Source organism: Pundamilia nyererei, unplaced genomic scaffold, assembly GCF_000239375.1.
Source record: "Pundamilia nyererei isolate P.nyererei 1_Seehausen unplaced genomic scaffold, PunNye1.0 scaffold00014, whole genome shotgun sequence".
NCBI lineage: Eukaryota > Metazoa > Chordata > Actinopteri > Cichliformes > Cichlidae > Pundamilia > Pundamilia nyererei.
In genome coordinates, this window is record NW_005187415.1 from 3228680 (window position 1) to 3244822 (window position 16143).

General features: G+C 39.4%; 1 protein-coding gene across 4 annotated transcripts in view; it reads right to left on the reverse strand.

The window, feature by feature from the left end:
* Positions 1-395: 395 nt before the first annotated feature.
* dock4b (dedicator of cytokinesis 4b) overlaps positions 396-16143 on the reverse strand; it is a 138407-nt gene continuing 122659 nt past the window's right edge. For 3 of the 4 annotated variants that reach the window (XM_013908795.1, XM_005725178.1, XM_005725177.1), the window contains 4 exons: positions 12661-12733; positions 9321-9437; positions 8507-8568; positions 396-2833 (listed from right to left, as the gene is read on the reverse strand). In XM_013908795.1, coding sequence (XP_013764249.1) covers positions 2378-2833; positions 8507-8568; positions 9321-9437; positions 12661-12733 — 708 coding nt within the window. In that variant the 3' untranslated portion in view covers positions 396-2377. The remainder of the gene's footprint in view (positions 2834-8506; positions 8569-9320; positions 9438-12660; positions 12734-16143) is intronic. The other variant, XM_005725179.1, reaches the window with a different exon arrangement.

Genomic DNA, 16143 nt, shown 5'->3' on the forward strand with positions numbered 1-16143 from the left:
ATCGTCAACAGCAGGTGTGTTCGGGGAACCGGATTAGCGAGCTCACGGTTAGCGCGATGGTTTGGTCTTGGATGTGTCATTTGATCTTGGATGTAGTAAGCGACGTACGAAGAACGGGCCCCAGAAGAGCACAGTCCTAGGAACAGCTACTGCGCAGGACCCTCAAGCTCCCAGGCCTCTGGTAGAGGACCCAAGCTTGAAGGATTGACCGCCCACAGGGGCGAGTGGGGAATTTTTAAATTTTTTCATATATGCATTTCTATATATGTTTGTACATGTTTTAGTAAATCCCTGCACCCATTTCCCATTTTGCTTGCAAAATATACAGAAATGATTGGTAGCTTTTGCACAGTGTTGTACATCCACAAGGTTTCATAATGTAGAAATCACTCAAATATATGACATAGGGCAGTTTATTGAACTTGTAAATGAGTTAGGAGTCATTATGCATGACCTCAGTTTTTCTACACTCACAAAACCATAAAAGTTTGAACATTTATAATAATAATTTGCTGCTTCAACATTACATTCAAAGCTGTAAATTGTTATAGCTACATTTTGTTAAAAACACAGTATTTACATTAATTGTAATACACAAATTTTATATTTGGCATACTTACATTAATCTCATTTAATTTACAGGTTCTCAAGTGCTGATTAATGTGAATATTTAATCTCAAATAATTCACAACAAATCAAAAAGTAAATCAACCGTACAAAAAATGAAACATATCCAAACAATACCAAAGCTACCCATTCCCGCCCCCCAGCCAAAAACATTTTGCACAGGATTGAATTTATTAATATATTATGCCAAAAAAAATGTCTCCATTTTACAAAACAGTTTGAGATTTGCCTGCCACAGAACATTTACTTCACTGCAGCAATGCGATGTGGTTGTGCTGAGAAGTCAACTCACGTCCTCTTTTTAATTAAACAGAAAGTAGACGTCAACTGTACAAATATTTGTCAGTGATTAGCTTGTAAATATTTTCCCAACACAACATCATTCCTCATGTGTTTTAAGGTCACTGCTGACTGTGAAAATCTGCTCCAATTACTGCTTTGTCAAATAAAGACTTTAGAATAACAGTACAGGTCATAATGCGGACGACAAGCTATTGTTTGTGCTTTTCGAAAGTTTCGTCTTATCAGTAGGTTAAAGATTAATTTAGATTTTGGGGTAAAGTTTATTATTTATTAGGAAAACAGGGAAAAAGAGACCCTTTTGCAGCTGAGCTTCTCCTATTTTCTTGATTCCAGGTCCCAGTTTAAAAAAAGAAAAAGAAAAAGGTTCTCGACAGCACATTGTTCAGTTTCCTTTGGCACATTACTCGATCCCCTCCCCCCCTCCCTGTTGTCATATACATCATGCAGGAGGAATAGGATGTGTTCACGTTAACGGCAATAGGCATTGTAAAAATTCCAGCTTGCGTTAGAAACTGCACCTACCTTTACCTATGTGTTTGGTCCAGACTCTTCTTGTCACTATGGGTAATTTTAGCAAGTCGCTGATTTAAAAATGTTCGAATTTCAGAAGAAAGAATGGCAGCAGAGTGGTTTCTTTAAATTTCAAATCACACTAAAAGTCTGCTGAGGTTTCAAATTGAATGTGACCACATGAAGTAAAACTGCTCTCATTATTGTGCCAAAGTTGCATTTGCCAGAGTTTCTGTATTACTGCATATTAATAACAAATAAGGTCACAACTGCGGTCAAATTTGTAAAATCAACAACACTGTTATTAGATCTTTTGAATTCCATACATTTTTGTTAGTATCAGTTCAAAGTTTGAGGTTTTTGTACCACTGCTTATGTGGATATGAAAATAAGAACACACCGTTGTCTACTACGTACACTTCAATGAAATGCATACTCGAGGCCTCTAGCACCTTTTTTTTTTAGCCGTACAGTATACAAATATACTGAGCTGTTAAGGGGAAAAAAACGTGCAAGACTCACAGATAAAAGACTCTGTTTCCAATACTTAAGGCAAAACAATTCTCATATATACCAATATACATATATTTGAGATTATTACATCTATCAAAACTGTGTTTTTCTAGAGTGTTCGGTAAACGTGTGGTGTTACAACTGACTGTGGTGAGCTATTGTATGTACTAGAGCTAAAAGTGCAGAACGACCAAGTCAAAGTCAATGCAATGCCCTCTAGTAAATACAAAAGAAACTTTATCTGCCAGCTTTTCAGTTTCTAGACTGCCTGTTAATGTGTAGGCTTGTGTCTTTTACTGGAGTGTAGGTCAGGAATGCCAAATTGAATGTCTCTAAAAAAAAGTGAGTGCCATGTAGAAAAGTGCAAAATATGCCAGTTTTTTTTCTTCCCACCATCTCCTTTCGTGTGCTCTGTAACCAGCACCTATAGCTGAGACACCTTCCTGGGCAGAGGCCTCGGTCTGGGGACTCGAGGGTCGGCGGTTCCATCCAACTTCATGCTGCCTGTGCGGAGCTGGTGAGGTTTGGGCGGCAGGGCTGGGGGGTCCGTCTGTGGGGGAATGGAGAGACTGTGGGGAAGCGGCACGGGCCTGCGGGGGTTGTTCCTCTCGTACACACTGTAGGGTGGCGGTGTCTTGTTCTCTCTGCGGATGGGCTCGTCCGAGCTACTGGAGACAGAGTTTGGCAAGGTGGTAGGTGGAGGCAGTTGGTGGGGCGGATGGTCACCTGTGGGGAGCTCGGTTCCTGAAGCTTCGGACACACTACAGCGACTGAGGGAGGATATGCCGCTGCTGTAGCTGCCGGACAGAACTGGGGAGTTGGAGACCAGACTGGCAGATTGGCACTCAGTGGGCGAAGGGGTGAAAGGTGGCACTGTGGTCTAGATTGAAGAATAGGAGACTTTATTTAAAAATACTGTAGTTCACTGCACAAAGAAATAGCTTTACCAGTACGGGACATGGATATCATCAACAACAGTGATACTACTACCAAATCAAATCAATCTTTAGTATCTGTGTTTTTGTACAAAAATAAAAATCGAAGTGGTTTAGAGATTATAGGGAAAATAGTATTACGAAAAATGCAATATGTCATTTGTTGCTATTCATCAAATGTTTGTATTTGCCTGTCTTGATGCACACTCAGTCATCCAAGTCCCAAAAAGTTCATTCTGTTCACCTGAAAACACTACACCCACATGAAAAGAATCAACTTTTTGGGATTTGTATGTACCTATTTTTAAGACCTTCTAAGGCCCAGAAGAGTTTTGAATTCTGACCCGACACATAAAACACAACTTCAATAAGGCATACTTTCTTCTCCACATGACTGTATAAGCCCTATAATGGATCCTTGAGGTACACCATAGGCAATCTGGGGAGCAGATGGGAAGTTCCCATTCCTATAACTCCTAATAAACAGAAAATGATCTTAAATGTTTGCGTACACTAAACCCACAATGACTGACGTCAGAATAGCTACAGACAGAATAAGAGGTGAAGCTGTTGTGAAACTTGTAATCATTATTTTACTTTTAGACTTTTTTAATAAGGATATCAAAATATTAGCTGTTTGCCAGATTATTAATTACAAAGATTCGCTCTGTTTCTTTGTCTGATGTGAAAGAACTTTTAAGCAGTTCCTAAATTAAAAAAAACAAACAAACAAACAAAAAACACCCTTTTGAAAAGAAAGTCACCTCTGGAGGAAAAAAGTCACAAGAAAACTGATAAGATCTTGTGATATTGTGTGAAATTTCTTTTGGTAAACAATTAACTGGGCAATTAAAATATAATAACAGACAAACAGAAGATTGGGTTTTTGTTTTTTATAAATAAAAAAAACAAAAACTGACCACCTTCAACTTCAGTGATTTTTTTTTCTTCTTCTTTTTTTTAATTTCATTTGAATTACGGAGCCTGGAAGCAGAGTATTACTGAAGAGGAAATTAAAAAGTATAACAATAAAAAAAAAAACCAAAAGAATATATATAGTGATATTTTTGAGGATCTTCATCCCACGTATAACTGATAATTCATCTAGTAACACTTTCTAATAACCAATATTAAACAACACTTTTTTTCCCATGTCAATTACCATCACCATGAAATAACCTCCATGCTGGGGTTATGTTTCCCTCCCAAATGAACAAAACCTTAAGTGCATGACAAAAATATTTTGTAAATTACATATGTCATATAAGTTTTGTCTTAATTATCATGAGTCGCTTGTGATAACCACTTAACCTGTTGACCCCTCCCCCCCACTACGCTGGCTAAAACACGTGTGCTAACACAGCTGTGTGGCAACAATGAATAACCTTAAAAATGTAGTCGGTGAACAGAATGAGAGGACAAGTTTTCTTCACTCCATCAACTGGGCCTGTGCACCGAGACGAAAAAACACAATATGCTGCACTTCCCTCCAACAAAAATCCGATCACTCATCAAAATGTTTTTCTAAGCAATTACACCACACTGCCATTATATCTGCTGAAAATAATTGGATCTAGTGAAGTATACAGTTGATCAGTAAGGTTGCATTGTTCCTGCCACAGGGGCATGCACAAAGAGATGTATTTGACATGCACGACTGCACAAGCCTTTTCACATTTGTCCGAGCATGATAAAATCTGTATATTTAATACAATCCTGACAAGTACTTTAAACTCCTGACCCAGTTTTCCACCTCTGGAGATGAGTAAGTGCAGCCCTGTCAGACTTGCACCATGTGTTTTCTGCAGGTTCACTGCAGTCCTGGGGTTTGTGGTCTGGTAATAGGCCTCTGGCTGCACTGACTGATGTGTGCGTTTGGCATGGGTGCGCTCATGTGCCAGATAATGGGGCCCGCTGGAGGTCCACAGAGGATCCATCTCAAGCTGTGCTGAGATGGGCACTCGGCACTTCGCTACAGGCTTCTTCTATCGCCACATCGAGCATGCACGCAAACAAACGTGCCAACACACTTTGCCACACACAAATCTGATTGACAGAGCATGCTGAGCGCCAAGCTGTCACTCACACTTTGGTATCCAGTGTCTCGCTCTCTCTCTTTCTGTTTCATACACAAGTGGTGGGAAACGCACACAAACAGCCACATACGTGGCAGTTGTCACATGTGAGGAGACATCACACCTGTGACGATGCTGGGAGCTCAGCACTCCCGCTTGTGACAAATAAGATAGCATCTAGCAGAAGACTAGACAGCTTTTCAAAACAACTTTTTACCCTCATTAAAAGCTCCCTCACTGCTTAGTTAAACTTTCCCAGATTTCTTCTGCATTTGCAGACTGGTATTAAGATGATCATCAATAAATCCGAGCTTAAAAACAAATTGAGGTTTATCTATAGATAAACTTTGGGGTCAGAGACAATTAAAAAAAACATTTTTTAAAAAAAAAAACAAAAAAAAACAACCTCTTTCAAAACTTTCTTTCTTTCAAGATGTTGAGGGGAACATTCACTGCAGCACAAAGAGGTCTCGTCACTTTAATAGTAAAGGAAAAACAGACACAACAAATAGGGTTCAGGCTTTGAAACTTAAAAGGAATCCCGGCTATTAAGACATGTTTGCACTAAAATATGTACTGTGCTTTCAATAATAATGTGGTATTAAAATACGCCAAATGTTTTCCTTTTAAGCACATTTTGAAAATTGTCAACCAGTACTTTGTTTTCATCCTAATCTAAATCTATCAGTCACACAAGGACGCGAAAGTGGGGGGAAAACTACTGGTGTCTATGTGGCAACTGCTTGCCAATGGCAACTGCGACGGTGACTGAGAGCGCTTGTTGTAAAGAGCTCAATTTTATAGCAGCAGCTATCCATGGTATCACATAACCGCATGCTAAAGACATTAATAGATTTGAATTTTTATTATACAGTGAAATTACAATATCGTTATTTTTACATTCGCCATGATTCACAGTGCACCAAAACTTTGAAGCTGTAGGTCTTAATCCAGATGTTCTTTGGTCCTTTGTTAGCCTCCATGACCAGTATAGTGCTGGTCTACCAAGTTGTAACCAGGTCATTAATAGGCGAGTTAATTAATACCGTTGCTACACTATAAAAAACAAAACAGGTTAGCTGAAACGAAAGCGCCAATACTGCTGACAACCAATACAGGTCATCGTCCCAGAATGCATTGTGTGCGCAAAAACATGGCCGCTTCCACAGCTCCAAAATAGTTTTAAAAAACAAAGATTTAATGAACAACGAAAAAATTGTAGTTATTCTCAAATATGTAGTATTTTTTATGTAGTGGAGATAATTTGATAATTTTAGAGTAACCTGTCATAATAGTCGGGGTTCCTTTTAAATTCACTGACAGATCACTCCATCTGGTTTTGCATATTTTTGACGAGCACGCAGAGTGACATCGTCGTAGAGCTTGAATTCTAACTCAGAGTATAACAGTTGGTTTCTACCAGGTGTAGAGTTACTTAATACACTGTATGCCCTCTAGCCAGTCCCATTTTTTTGGACACTTTGGGACAGGTGTGACATGAAAGCTACAAAAACTTACATGAAACTACATGAAAACCATTAACAGTGCTGGAGCTGTTAATGGTTTCACTGAACAGTAATGCAAAGCTCCCCCAGTCTCATGGCTGACACAGAGTAGAATAAAGACCCTGCAGCTGGTTAGCTAGAGGATACCAGTACAGGAAAAAGATCTCGAGGCTGCTGCTAAACGTCTGTCAGGCTGATTATGAATATGATTTCAACTTGCCAACAGATGAAGCTCAGTCGGACCGGGTCTTTCCCAGTTGGGCTCAGTCGGTGTTTACAGTGAGCAGATTAAGGGACAGCTTTACAAACAGTCTGTGCCAGCGGGGAAAAAAATAATTTTCTTTAAAAAAAAACTCTTGGTGTTAAAAAGCTACTGTTGGGATTTACTAAGTGTAAGCCTTGGGACTGAAAGGCATGGACACAGGTATTTTTGCAGCTAATGTTATTGCATTCGTGCCCCAAATGATCCATCCACCTAAAAAAAAAAAAAATCGAGTCTTTTTAAATTCTCTTGTACATAAAAACTCAGTTGGTGAGATTTTGCTTATGATAAAAGAATTGTAGCTGAGATAGAACAATCCAGATACATTTTTATTTCACATCATTAGCATAACAATAAAAATACCAATACTTTCATTTTTACTTTTTTCTGTCCAAAATGATTCATGCCTCTCATTTCTTCAGTATCAGGGAAATTGCCGTTGACAGCACAGATATTTTCGCACACCCAGACTGTGCTCCGGATTTCTCTACAGGCAAAAAAACTAAGCTATGTCGATTTCTAGAGCATTTCTGGGAGCTATAAACTGAAGGGAGTTGGTAGAAACACTGTCAGTTCATGGTCCCATGGTTTTTCAACAAATGGGCCTGGAAACCTTGCAAAAGTGAGTAGAATCGTGAAACAGGACCAGTATATAAAGCTTCTCAACAAAAATACGAAGGAGTTTTCCAAAAAACCTGCTCTAGGGCAGCAAGAACTAACAACCATCTTCATGCCAACGAACTCAAAAAAACATTAAAGACCTGGAGAAGGTGGTTAAAGAGAAGTTGGCTAAAACCCCTGTGGTGACAGGAACAATGTGATCATCTACAAGAAGTATTTGGAGGAATAATCGGAACTGTATACTAAGAAAGGGTATGAATAATTCTGGAGTATCAAATACTAAAAGTTATTAAGTACAATGGTTAACAAAATTCTTAGACCTTACCTGTGATAAAAACAAAACACAAATATTTTCAAAATCTGTCAAAAACATGTTTAAAATTTAAAATGACATTTTTATTTATTGGGCAAATAAACTGAATTCCTATTTTTACAAATTTGAGCTATCCCACTCAAGTTCTCCGAAGAGTCAGATATTAATCAAGCGTAACATTCAACCATCAAACTATTTTTTTGGTAAGTAAATAACTGCAATTTGGCATTCTAATCAAAAATTAATGCGCTTTACTATTTTTCCTGCTTTTCTTTTTGGTAAAACACTCCATTTAAAATTAGATGGATTAAAAATGTCAAATTTTAGTATTCAAAGTATCACTTTGATTAAAAATGTGAATAGTGGTGGATTTAAAAACCATAAACTGGGGGGTTGGTCTAATAAATTTGTTAAGCACTGAAAATTGATAATTCACGTGACTGTATTTCCTAAAACCTTATGTCACCTTCTTGTATTATTGTGCAAGAAAACATTTCAAAAAAATAAAAAATAGGAAGAAATAAAATAAAAAAAAAACCCTAAAAAAAACCCCCAAGATTGGTATTTGTGGAAATTTCGCTTTCAGAGCATTTTTTCTTAAACCCTGGACAGTCGTAAAGTGTTTTCGTCTGAATGGGTTGTTAAGTTTGTTGTATAGCAGACTGCCTCTGCTCCTCTCTCACCTTCGAATACTGTAATCCGGTGTTTAGGTGTGTCTTATCCTGCCCTATTGAGTTTCAGCTACAGTAGTTGTTAACACTATGACCAGCTTAAGCAGGGTCAGGCTGTCTCAGCAAAGTAAGGAGAAACGTAAAAAAGAAAAGGAAAAAAAAGGAACTAACCTTTTGCGGTGATCTGGATGTGGGAACAGGAGACTGTGACCTCATGTTTTTAGCCGAGGAGCCTGGCAGATGAGAGAGAGAGAGAGAGGGGTAAAATAAAAATTAGAGAAGTGTTTTCTTCCATTCACAAGGATGACACAGCATGAGTCATACACACTTGGAGCAAAGAGGGGGGCAGTGGCTTAAAGCGTCAATGAGTCAAAATAAGTGCTGATGTGCTGCAGGTCCTTTGGACTGCCTTAAGCTGTTTTTACATCCAACAGCTGTTACTGCACTATGCAGAGAGGGCAGAAAAAGAAAAACACTCCATCTGCTTATTATGCTGCTGGGCAGTGCAATACATCAGGAAACACCAGGGAATAAGTCAACACGGGTGCATCTTTAAATAAGTAAATAACTAAAAGAGAGTTTGAGCTGTTGGTGGGGGGAAAACTGTTGTTGAAATGTAATGACATGCATTTGTCAAGGGGATTGAAATAAAAAAAAAAAACGGAAAAAAACAAGAAACTTGGAATTGACTGGAATTTTAATTGGCATTAACTTCAGCCATCTAGAAATTCCACAGAGAGTTCCACACTTGTTCACACGTGAACCAAACATCTTACAGAGGGAAATATCAGCAACTGAAGACTGTTAGTGAAGGAAATGCTGCTGCCACTGTAAGAGCAGAAGGACAGGAAACAGTGCCTCAGATGGAAAATGCTTTAGTAAGAAAAAGCGGTGTAAGCACCGGGTGTCAAAAGTCAGACTGGAAAATTAGTACCATTCGTCACTGGAGCACTTTCTTGGATCAGCTTTTTTTTTTTCCTTTTACCTGAGTACGGTGGCCTAGGAGGTACAGGAGGGCATAGCATTCTGCCACCAGAGTCAGAGGAGTGTGGCATACCCTCTTTGACACTGTCTAGGCTCCAACTACTGGGAGCGGGCCTCACTTTAGAGTACACAAAAACATGGCATGTCACATGACAAGGTATGGGTTACACAGGATAACATGAGAACACAGTGAAATGTTGCACATTTTAAATGGATGGTATGATTGTTGACAACATATTGAGTGCGATCTGATGACGACCACAAGTTAAACTGCAAAGTGTTTGCTGAGTTTAGAGCACAGAGACAATTTCAACCATTTAAAGATCCTAAAAAAAGAAATTATCAATCAGCTGCTTGTGATGAGCGATCAGATGCAACATGACTTCCATCTGCCAAAATAGAACAGTTTGGATTATTACACATGACAGATTTCACTCCTCATCATTTCCACGGGGGATGGAAAAATGTGATGCCACATACTTCAGGATTTAGCAAATCCTCCATGAGAGACTCATGACATTTGCAAGGGTTGTTGCTCATAACAAGTCCTGAATAGGCAATTTTTTTCAGAGTTTTTGATTGGTCTAAAATTATCCAAAAAAAGCTGTGTTTTGAACTCTGATTGTTGTTTTTCTAGTCTTCTGTTTTAAGAAGCTTGTGGCCAACCAGCTTCAAAATGGCATTGTCACTTTTTTTGGGGTCTGGCCTTCTTTTGTTGCCACACTGAATTACCTCCAGCCTTTTGAAAGCTTCACTGTCTTCAACTGACCAAATGCAATCTAGTGATAATTTCTGGTGCGTCCTGTACAATTGTGATTGTGCTGATTGCACATGTTGGCATCAAAAATGTTTGAAATCTTAGCCTAAAAATCAAAAACCTTATCAGAATGAAATAGATCTGCTTTAGTCACATCTTGACCGCTTGCAGGGCTCCTGTTATTTTTAGATCCTCTCCTGACCACTTGCACACGTCCATCTGTGATTTCACCATGGACCTCTAACTTGATACTTGCTGACTCAAACTTCATGTTGAAAAATCATGTCTTCAACCCAGAAACCAAAGAGAAATCTTCAATGAAATAGTCCCCATAGCCCTAGTCTGAAAGCAGCTTGGGCAATGTTTAGAAACACAACCAGGAGCATGCTTGCTCAACATTTACTGAGTTGTGCACTCTGAATTTGTCATCTGGGGTCAGAATGCAAACAAAGTTCTTCTTTAATGTCTGGAGGCATTTGAGTTAGATCATTCACTAACTTTGCATTAAAGGGTAACCTTGGGGCAGATTTACTAAGGCATTTTGCCAGTACAAACTGGGTTTTTGCTGTCGGTGCGTTGTGAGTGAGTACTTAGGTCACAGTTTCGAAAGTTGTGGTAGGCCTCAACTCAACTCTGGACTCAACTACTGAGCAGCCCTTTAACAAAAAATAAAGCAAAACAATATTCCTCTAATTTTATATTATAAACAACACTTTCCAGAGTCAGAAATAAAGGTTCATCGCAGATAATGCCACTTGTTCACTCGCAGGTTTCGTGTTAATTCTAACACCTTTTACTACGTTATGTGCCTGTAGGTGTCTCGACACCATATTGTGCATCTCTCGCTGCATTATTTACAGATCACAGCTGAATCACAAGGAAAGGTGTGCGTTTGTGTGCGAGTCACAAGCAAGGAAGCTACCGCATCCCCGCTCTTTACTCTTTTTTTAAGGTGTCTTTTCCGCAAATCCTCAATAATTATATAAAGGAACTGCTCTGAGAGTTGTTCTTTTTTATTTTGCTGCAAGAAACGGCAATAACTGTTTAAGTATTTTGAAATTATAATTGAGGCTGTTAACATTCTGCCTCAAATGGAAGGTATACCCAGAAAATACAAGACATGTGCATCTCCCTTTATCTGTGCTGAGCTAAATCACAACGAGTGGGCCGAACTAATCCATATGCGCTCGTACAGGAATGTCACATGTGTCCATCAGTACTGTAGGGATAGTACCTGCTCTTTTTTCCACTCTTTCAGAATGATGGATTAGAAAAAGCTATAATCTAGTCTGTGTGTGTATGTGAGTGTTTATGTGTGTGTTTGCAGTTGTGTGGAAACAAATAAAAATGCCTTCAGCCAATCTGTGGCCAAACTGTGACACACACATACCGCATGTCTGGACAGATAAAATGCTACTCTGTACAGTAGCATAAGCATCAATGAAGAGAGCTTTGTGTGTGTGTGTGTGATTGGGGTTTGTGCTTAATGGGTAAGCGCTGGGAACTGGATGTGGCAAATGTGCGGTAGCGCTGGGGTGCAAACACAACAAGAACAAAAAAACACATTTTGTAAAACACAAGCAAGATTTTTGAAATCACTAAATTTCAGACAGCACAGAGATGTTTCCAAAAATAAAAGGTGCGGAAATAGTGGGATAGTTTTTCGTTACCAATATTTTCTGTTTGCTATTGTTTGTCTGTGTGCAATTCTGTCTGTCAACAAAATAGCACAAAAAACTTTTTGAATGAATCCCGATAAAACTTTGTTGTGGGGGAGAGTGAGGTCACATTAACGATCCATTAAAATTTGGTTTACATCCACTAAGGTCTTTGAGGTCAATTTAATGGTTAATTGGTTGAAAATTGACAAAAATCTTATCAATTACATCACATTTGACCTCTGCCCTCTCCATATATTATTATATATGACCTCCCATATTATTGATCTGTGATAATAATGCTATATAGAGCTATTTAAAGCTATGTTTCATACTGCCATTGTTTGTATTGACAGCATATAGGGAATGATATATAGGGATTCTAAATATTACATTAGTTTGGAACTCTGACTTTGTCTTCAAAGTTAAATGATCTATGAGAATTCTAAATGTCACATTATAGTTTGCATCCAAATATCATGTCACCTTTGACCTCTGACCTCACTTTCATATTTCATTTCTGTCTTTCTTTCAAGTTGGCCCTAAAATCTGTCTCTCTAAAGCAGGTTTTGTTAAGAGAAAGAATGAGCTGCCTAGTTAGTTACTTAATAGGTACATTACCCATTACCTGTTCCTGCATTATAATAAAGCTTAGTTTGAAAGGACAGAATCATAAAGTGAAGAACATTTAGCTCTTTTCAGCTATCGTTGTGTTTTCTAAAATGCCCTGTTTTAATTTTTGTTGCGTTGCATCTCAGGGCCACCATAGAATCAGAAATAAACCATTTCTGAATCGACAATAAGAAACAGAGCATCAAAAAATGTGTTTAATGCAAAAGAGCGACTACGTGAGATAGCATCGTTTCCCTGGAAGGAGAGGGAACACTTGAAGGACATAAGAAATATGTTAAACAAAGTGTTTTTACCTTTATCTGGCGCTGAGAGGTTGGGGTCACTCCTCGGTAAAGTGGTATCGCCTATCTGATGAGCAGGGGCTCTCTGCACAAGGAAGAAGTTGTCCAAATTATTGTCTAGCACATACTGCACAGAACTGTATTTGTAACAGAATCACTGACCTGAAAAGCAAAAAGCATTGGGACAAATTTAACAGAACAGGATAAAAGAAGAAGAGTAACGAAGAAAGGCTGCTGTGCGTGACCTTCATAGCAGAGATTTGGATTTTGCAGAAGTGGGTGAACCCTCTCCGCACCTTTCCATACCCCCCCAAAAAAGAAAACCTATAAATAAGGTACCTTATTCTTAGTCTCTTGCTCTAATTACAGTAAATGATACAAGCGATCAATGTCTCTAATAATCAATATTCCATTAGCAGCTAATAGCGAGTCTTTCATTGCTGTCAGGTTGGAAATAATTGTTCGCCTCCCTAACATCAATACCTCCAAACTTCAAATGACTCAACACAAACAGGGGGAAGAAAAACAGGTGAACAGTGACAGGCACTGACCGCAAGAGATGAATGGCCTTGAAAGGCAAACATTATTTTTCTCTTATCGTGGCTTTGTCACTGCAGATGGAGTGTGTGATTGTGTTACAGTCTGTCCTTCATCGAGAAAAGAAGCTGCAATATCATAGCGTTCGTGTCGGCTCTTGTTGTTGTTGTAGCATTAGTTGGCTGTAAAGGATTTTTATTTATTTTATCTTTCTTGCTAACAGGAAAAAAGTGAGCTGGACTGTTTGACTTTAATAAAACATGAGTAACATCAGCAGCTCTTGAAAAACTGCACTTCTATGCTACGAATAGCCTCACGGCGTGTGCCCTCATCCGGAAGCCTTTTTTTTTTGACAGTCACTCATTGAAATATATTGTACATTGCAAAGGTGACCTTGTTTTCTGCCCCAGTATGCACCTTACGTGTGGCTGCAGTGCTGGACAAATATAGACCCTGCTTCTTCTTTGCCTTTTTTGTTAAAATCAGGCAGCCACACACTTGGATGACAGGTTGTGCCATGAGCAGGACTAATAGCAAAAGAACCATCTGTAAGGGCCACAACTGAAAGAAAAATTACTATTCCTCCATTCATTACCCTCCTAAGAAAAAATAAATAAATAGCACACTCACTTCAGCCAAAACCACCAGTTTTGAGCGTGGAGTCTATTAAGTTAGGTAGCAGTGGTCAACCCTGCAGTGCTTCACAGTGTTCGGGAATGAAAAACAGCACCATAGCTGCTGAATTCAACCAAAAACTTGACCCAGAATTCAAGAGTGGAGTGATATAAGCTCCAGTAGATTATGTTATCGGTTTTCTCACCGCTGTAATCCTCAGCTTTTGCCCGCTGTTAGTGGCGCATGAAACGGGATTTCAAGCTCGGTGGCTGGATGCCTCTTGCCGAAAAATTCCCCCATCGGCACTGCAGCCTAGTTGTCATGTAAGTACACAGTGGCGCCGTTGACTTTATGAACCTAAACTTATTTTTTCAGATAGTTCATGCTGGATGTTCATGTTTTTCAAGTTAACACTGTGAGGTTGGGAACCTTCACTTTCAGACACAAGCCTTAATCTCCTCCCCTGTAACTCTGTAGCTATCTCTCGTTTACTTTTATAAATATGCCAACCTCCTTACTTGATACCTAATCCAAGTTTAATATAAGTATCTACCACTGTAATAGTATATACAACAATCTGGGATAACACTGTGATCACCTGCTCAATATTATGTTGGTCCCTGCCTTTGCCCTTACCTATTAAGGCATGGACTCCACTAGACCCCTGAAGGTATGCTGTGGTATCTGCACCGAGATGTTACAAACAGATCTTTTAAGTAGTACGTTGTGAGGTGGAGCCTCCATGGAACCAAATTGTTTGTCCAGCACATCACACAGATGCTGGATTGGACAACAAACCCGTGCTCCTCAAAGCAATCCTCAACCATTTTTGCTTTGTGGCAATGTGCCTTATCCTACTGAAAGAGGCTACAGCAATCAGGGAATACTGCTTCCATAAAATGATCTACAGCAGGGGTGGGCAATTCCAGGCCTCGAGGGCCGGTGTCCTGCGGGTTTTAGATCTCACCTTGGGTCAACACACCTGAATCACACGATTAGTTCGTTACCAGGCCTCTGGAGAACTTCAGGACGTGTTGAGGAGCTAATTTAGACATTTAAATCAGCTGTGTTGGTTCAAGGATACATCTAAAACCTGCAGGGACACCGGCCCTCGAGGCCTGGAATTGCCCACCCCTGATCTACACGGTCTGTGGCAATACTTATGGGAGGTGGTACATGTCAAAGTAACATCCCCATGGATGGCAGGACCCAAAGTTTCCCAGCATAACGTTGACCAAAGCATCAAAGCCTCCACCATCTTGTCTTTTTCTCATAGTGCATCCTGGTGCCAGGTGTTCCCAAGATAAGCGACACACATGCTCATGTGCCCACTGTTGTGTATTCTGACACCCTTCTATCAGCTTGTCTTTTAGATCAGACCACACAGGTTAGCCTTCACTCCCCATGTGCATCAGTGAAACTTGAGCACCCATGACCCTGTCGTGGGTTACCCACTGTTCTTTCCTTTACCATTTTTAATAGACACTCACCACTGCAGATCAGGAACACCCAACAAGAGCTACAGTTTAGGAGATGCTCTGACCCACTCATCTAACATCACAACATGGGCTCTGTTAAACTCACTCAAACTCCCTTACACTTGCCTATTTTCCTAACAGGTGCCATGATGAGTGTTATTCACTTCACGTGCCAGTGATCAGAGCGTTACGCTCTATCAGTTGATACAAAGAAGTATGGAAAAGGATACAAAAGGCACTAAATACAAAACAATGCTTTTACATAACTTTAAAAAAACAAAGTTATGTAATGTATCTTCTTGCGTTACCATTTCTTTTTCTCTAAAACAACCTAATACACTGCTTATGAGAGCCAGACCCTTTGCAAAAAGGGATGGGATTAGTCATTTATTATTTTGTGCAAACAGGCTGAACTGACAAGAAGACACCTTCATGCAACACAAAGCGGAAAACAGTTCACAACTCCAGTGTCTCTATGCTCGCTTGTTAACAGTCACTGAGGTGTACTTCAAATTGAACATAACACTTGAAACGCATTCTAACAGGGAACACGAGGTATTATGACATATGCACTATAGCTATAAAAGGCGTATTTGAATGCCGTATTTGTAAGTGCAAATAAGATAAGATAGAACTTTATTAATCCCTCGGGTGGGTTCCACTGGGAAATTCGATTTCCAAAAAGCAAAAAGTTACAAAGTTACAGAGCTGGGCGATAGAACAATAACGATATGTATCGCGATATAACTTTTACTCGATAGAGAAATTAAGCTATCGCGATAGACCTCGCCGCTCTTGTTCTCTTAAAAAAAAAAAAGGTCAGCCGATCCAAATTAAGTAGCGCAGAGCCGAACCAATCACAGCC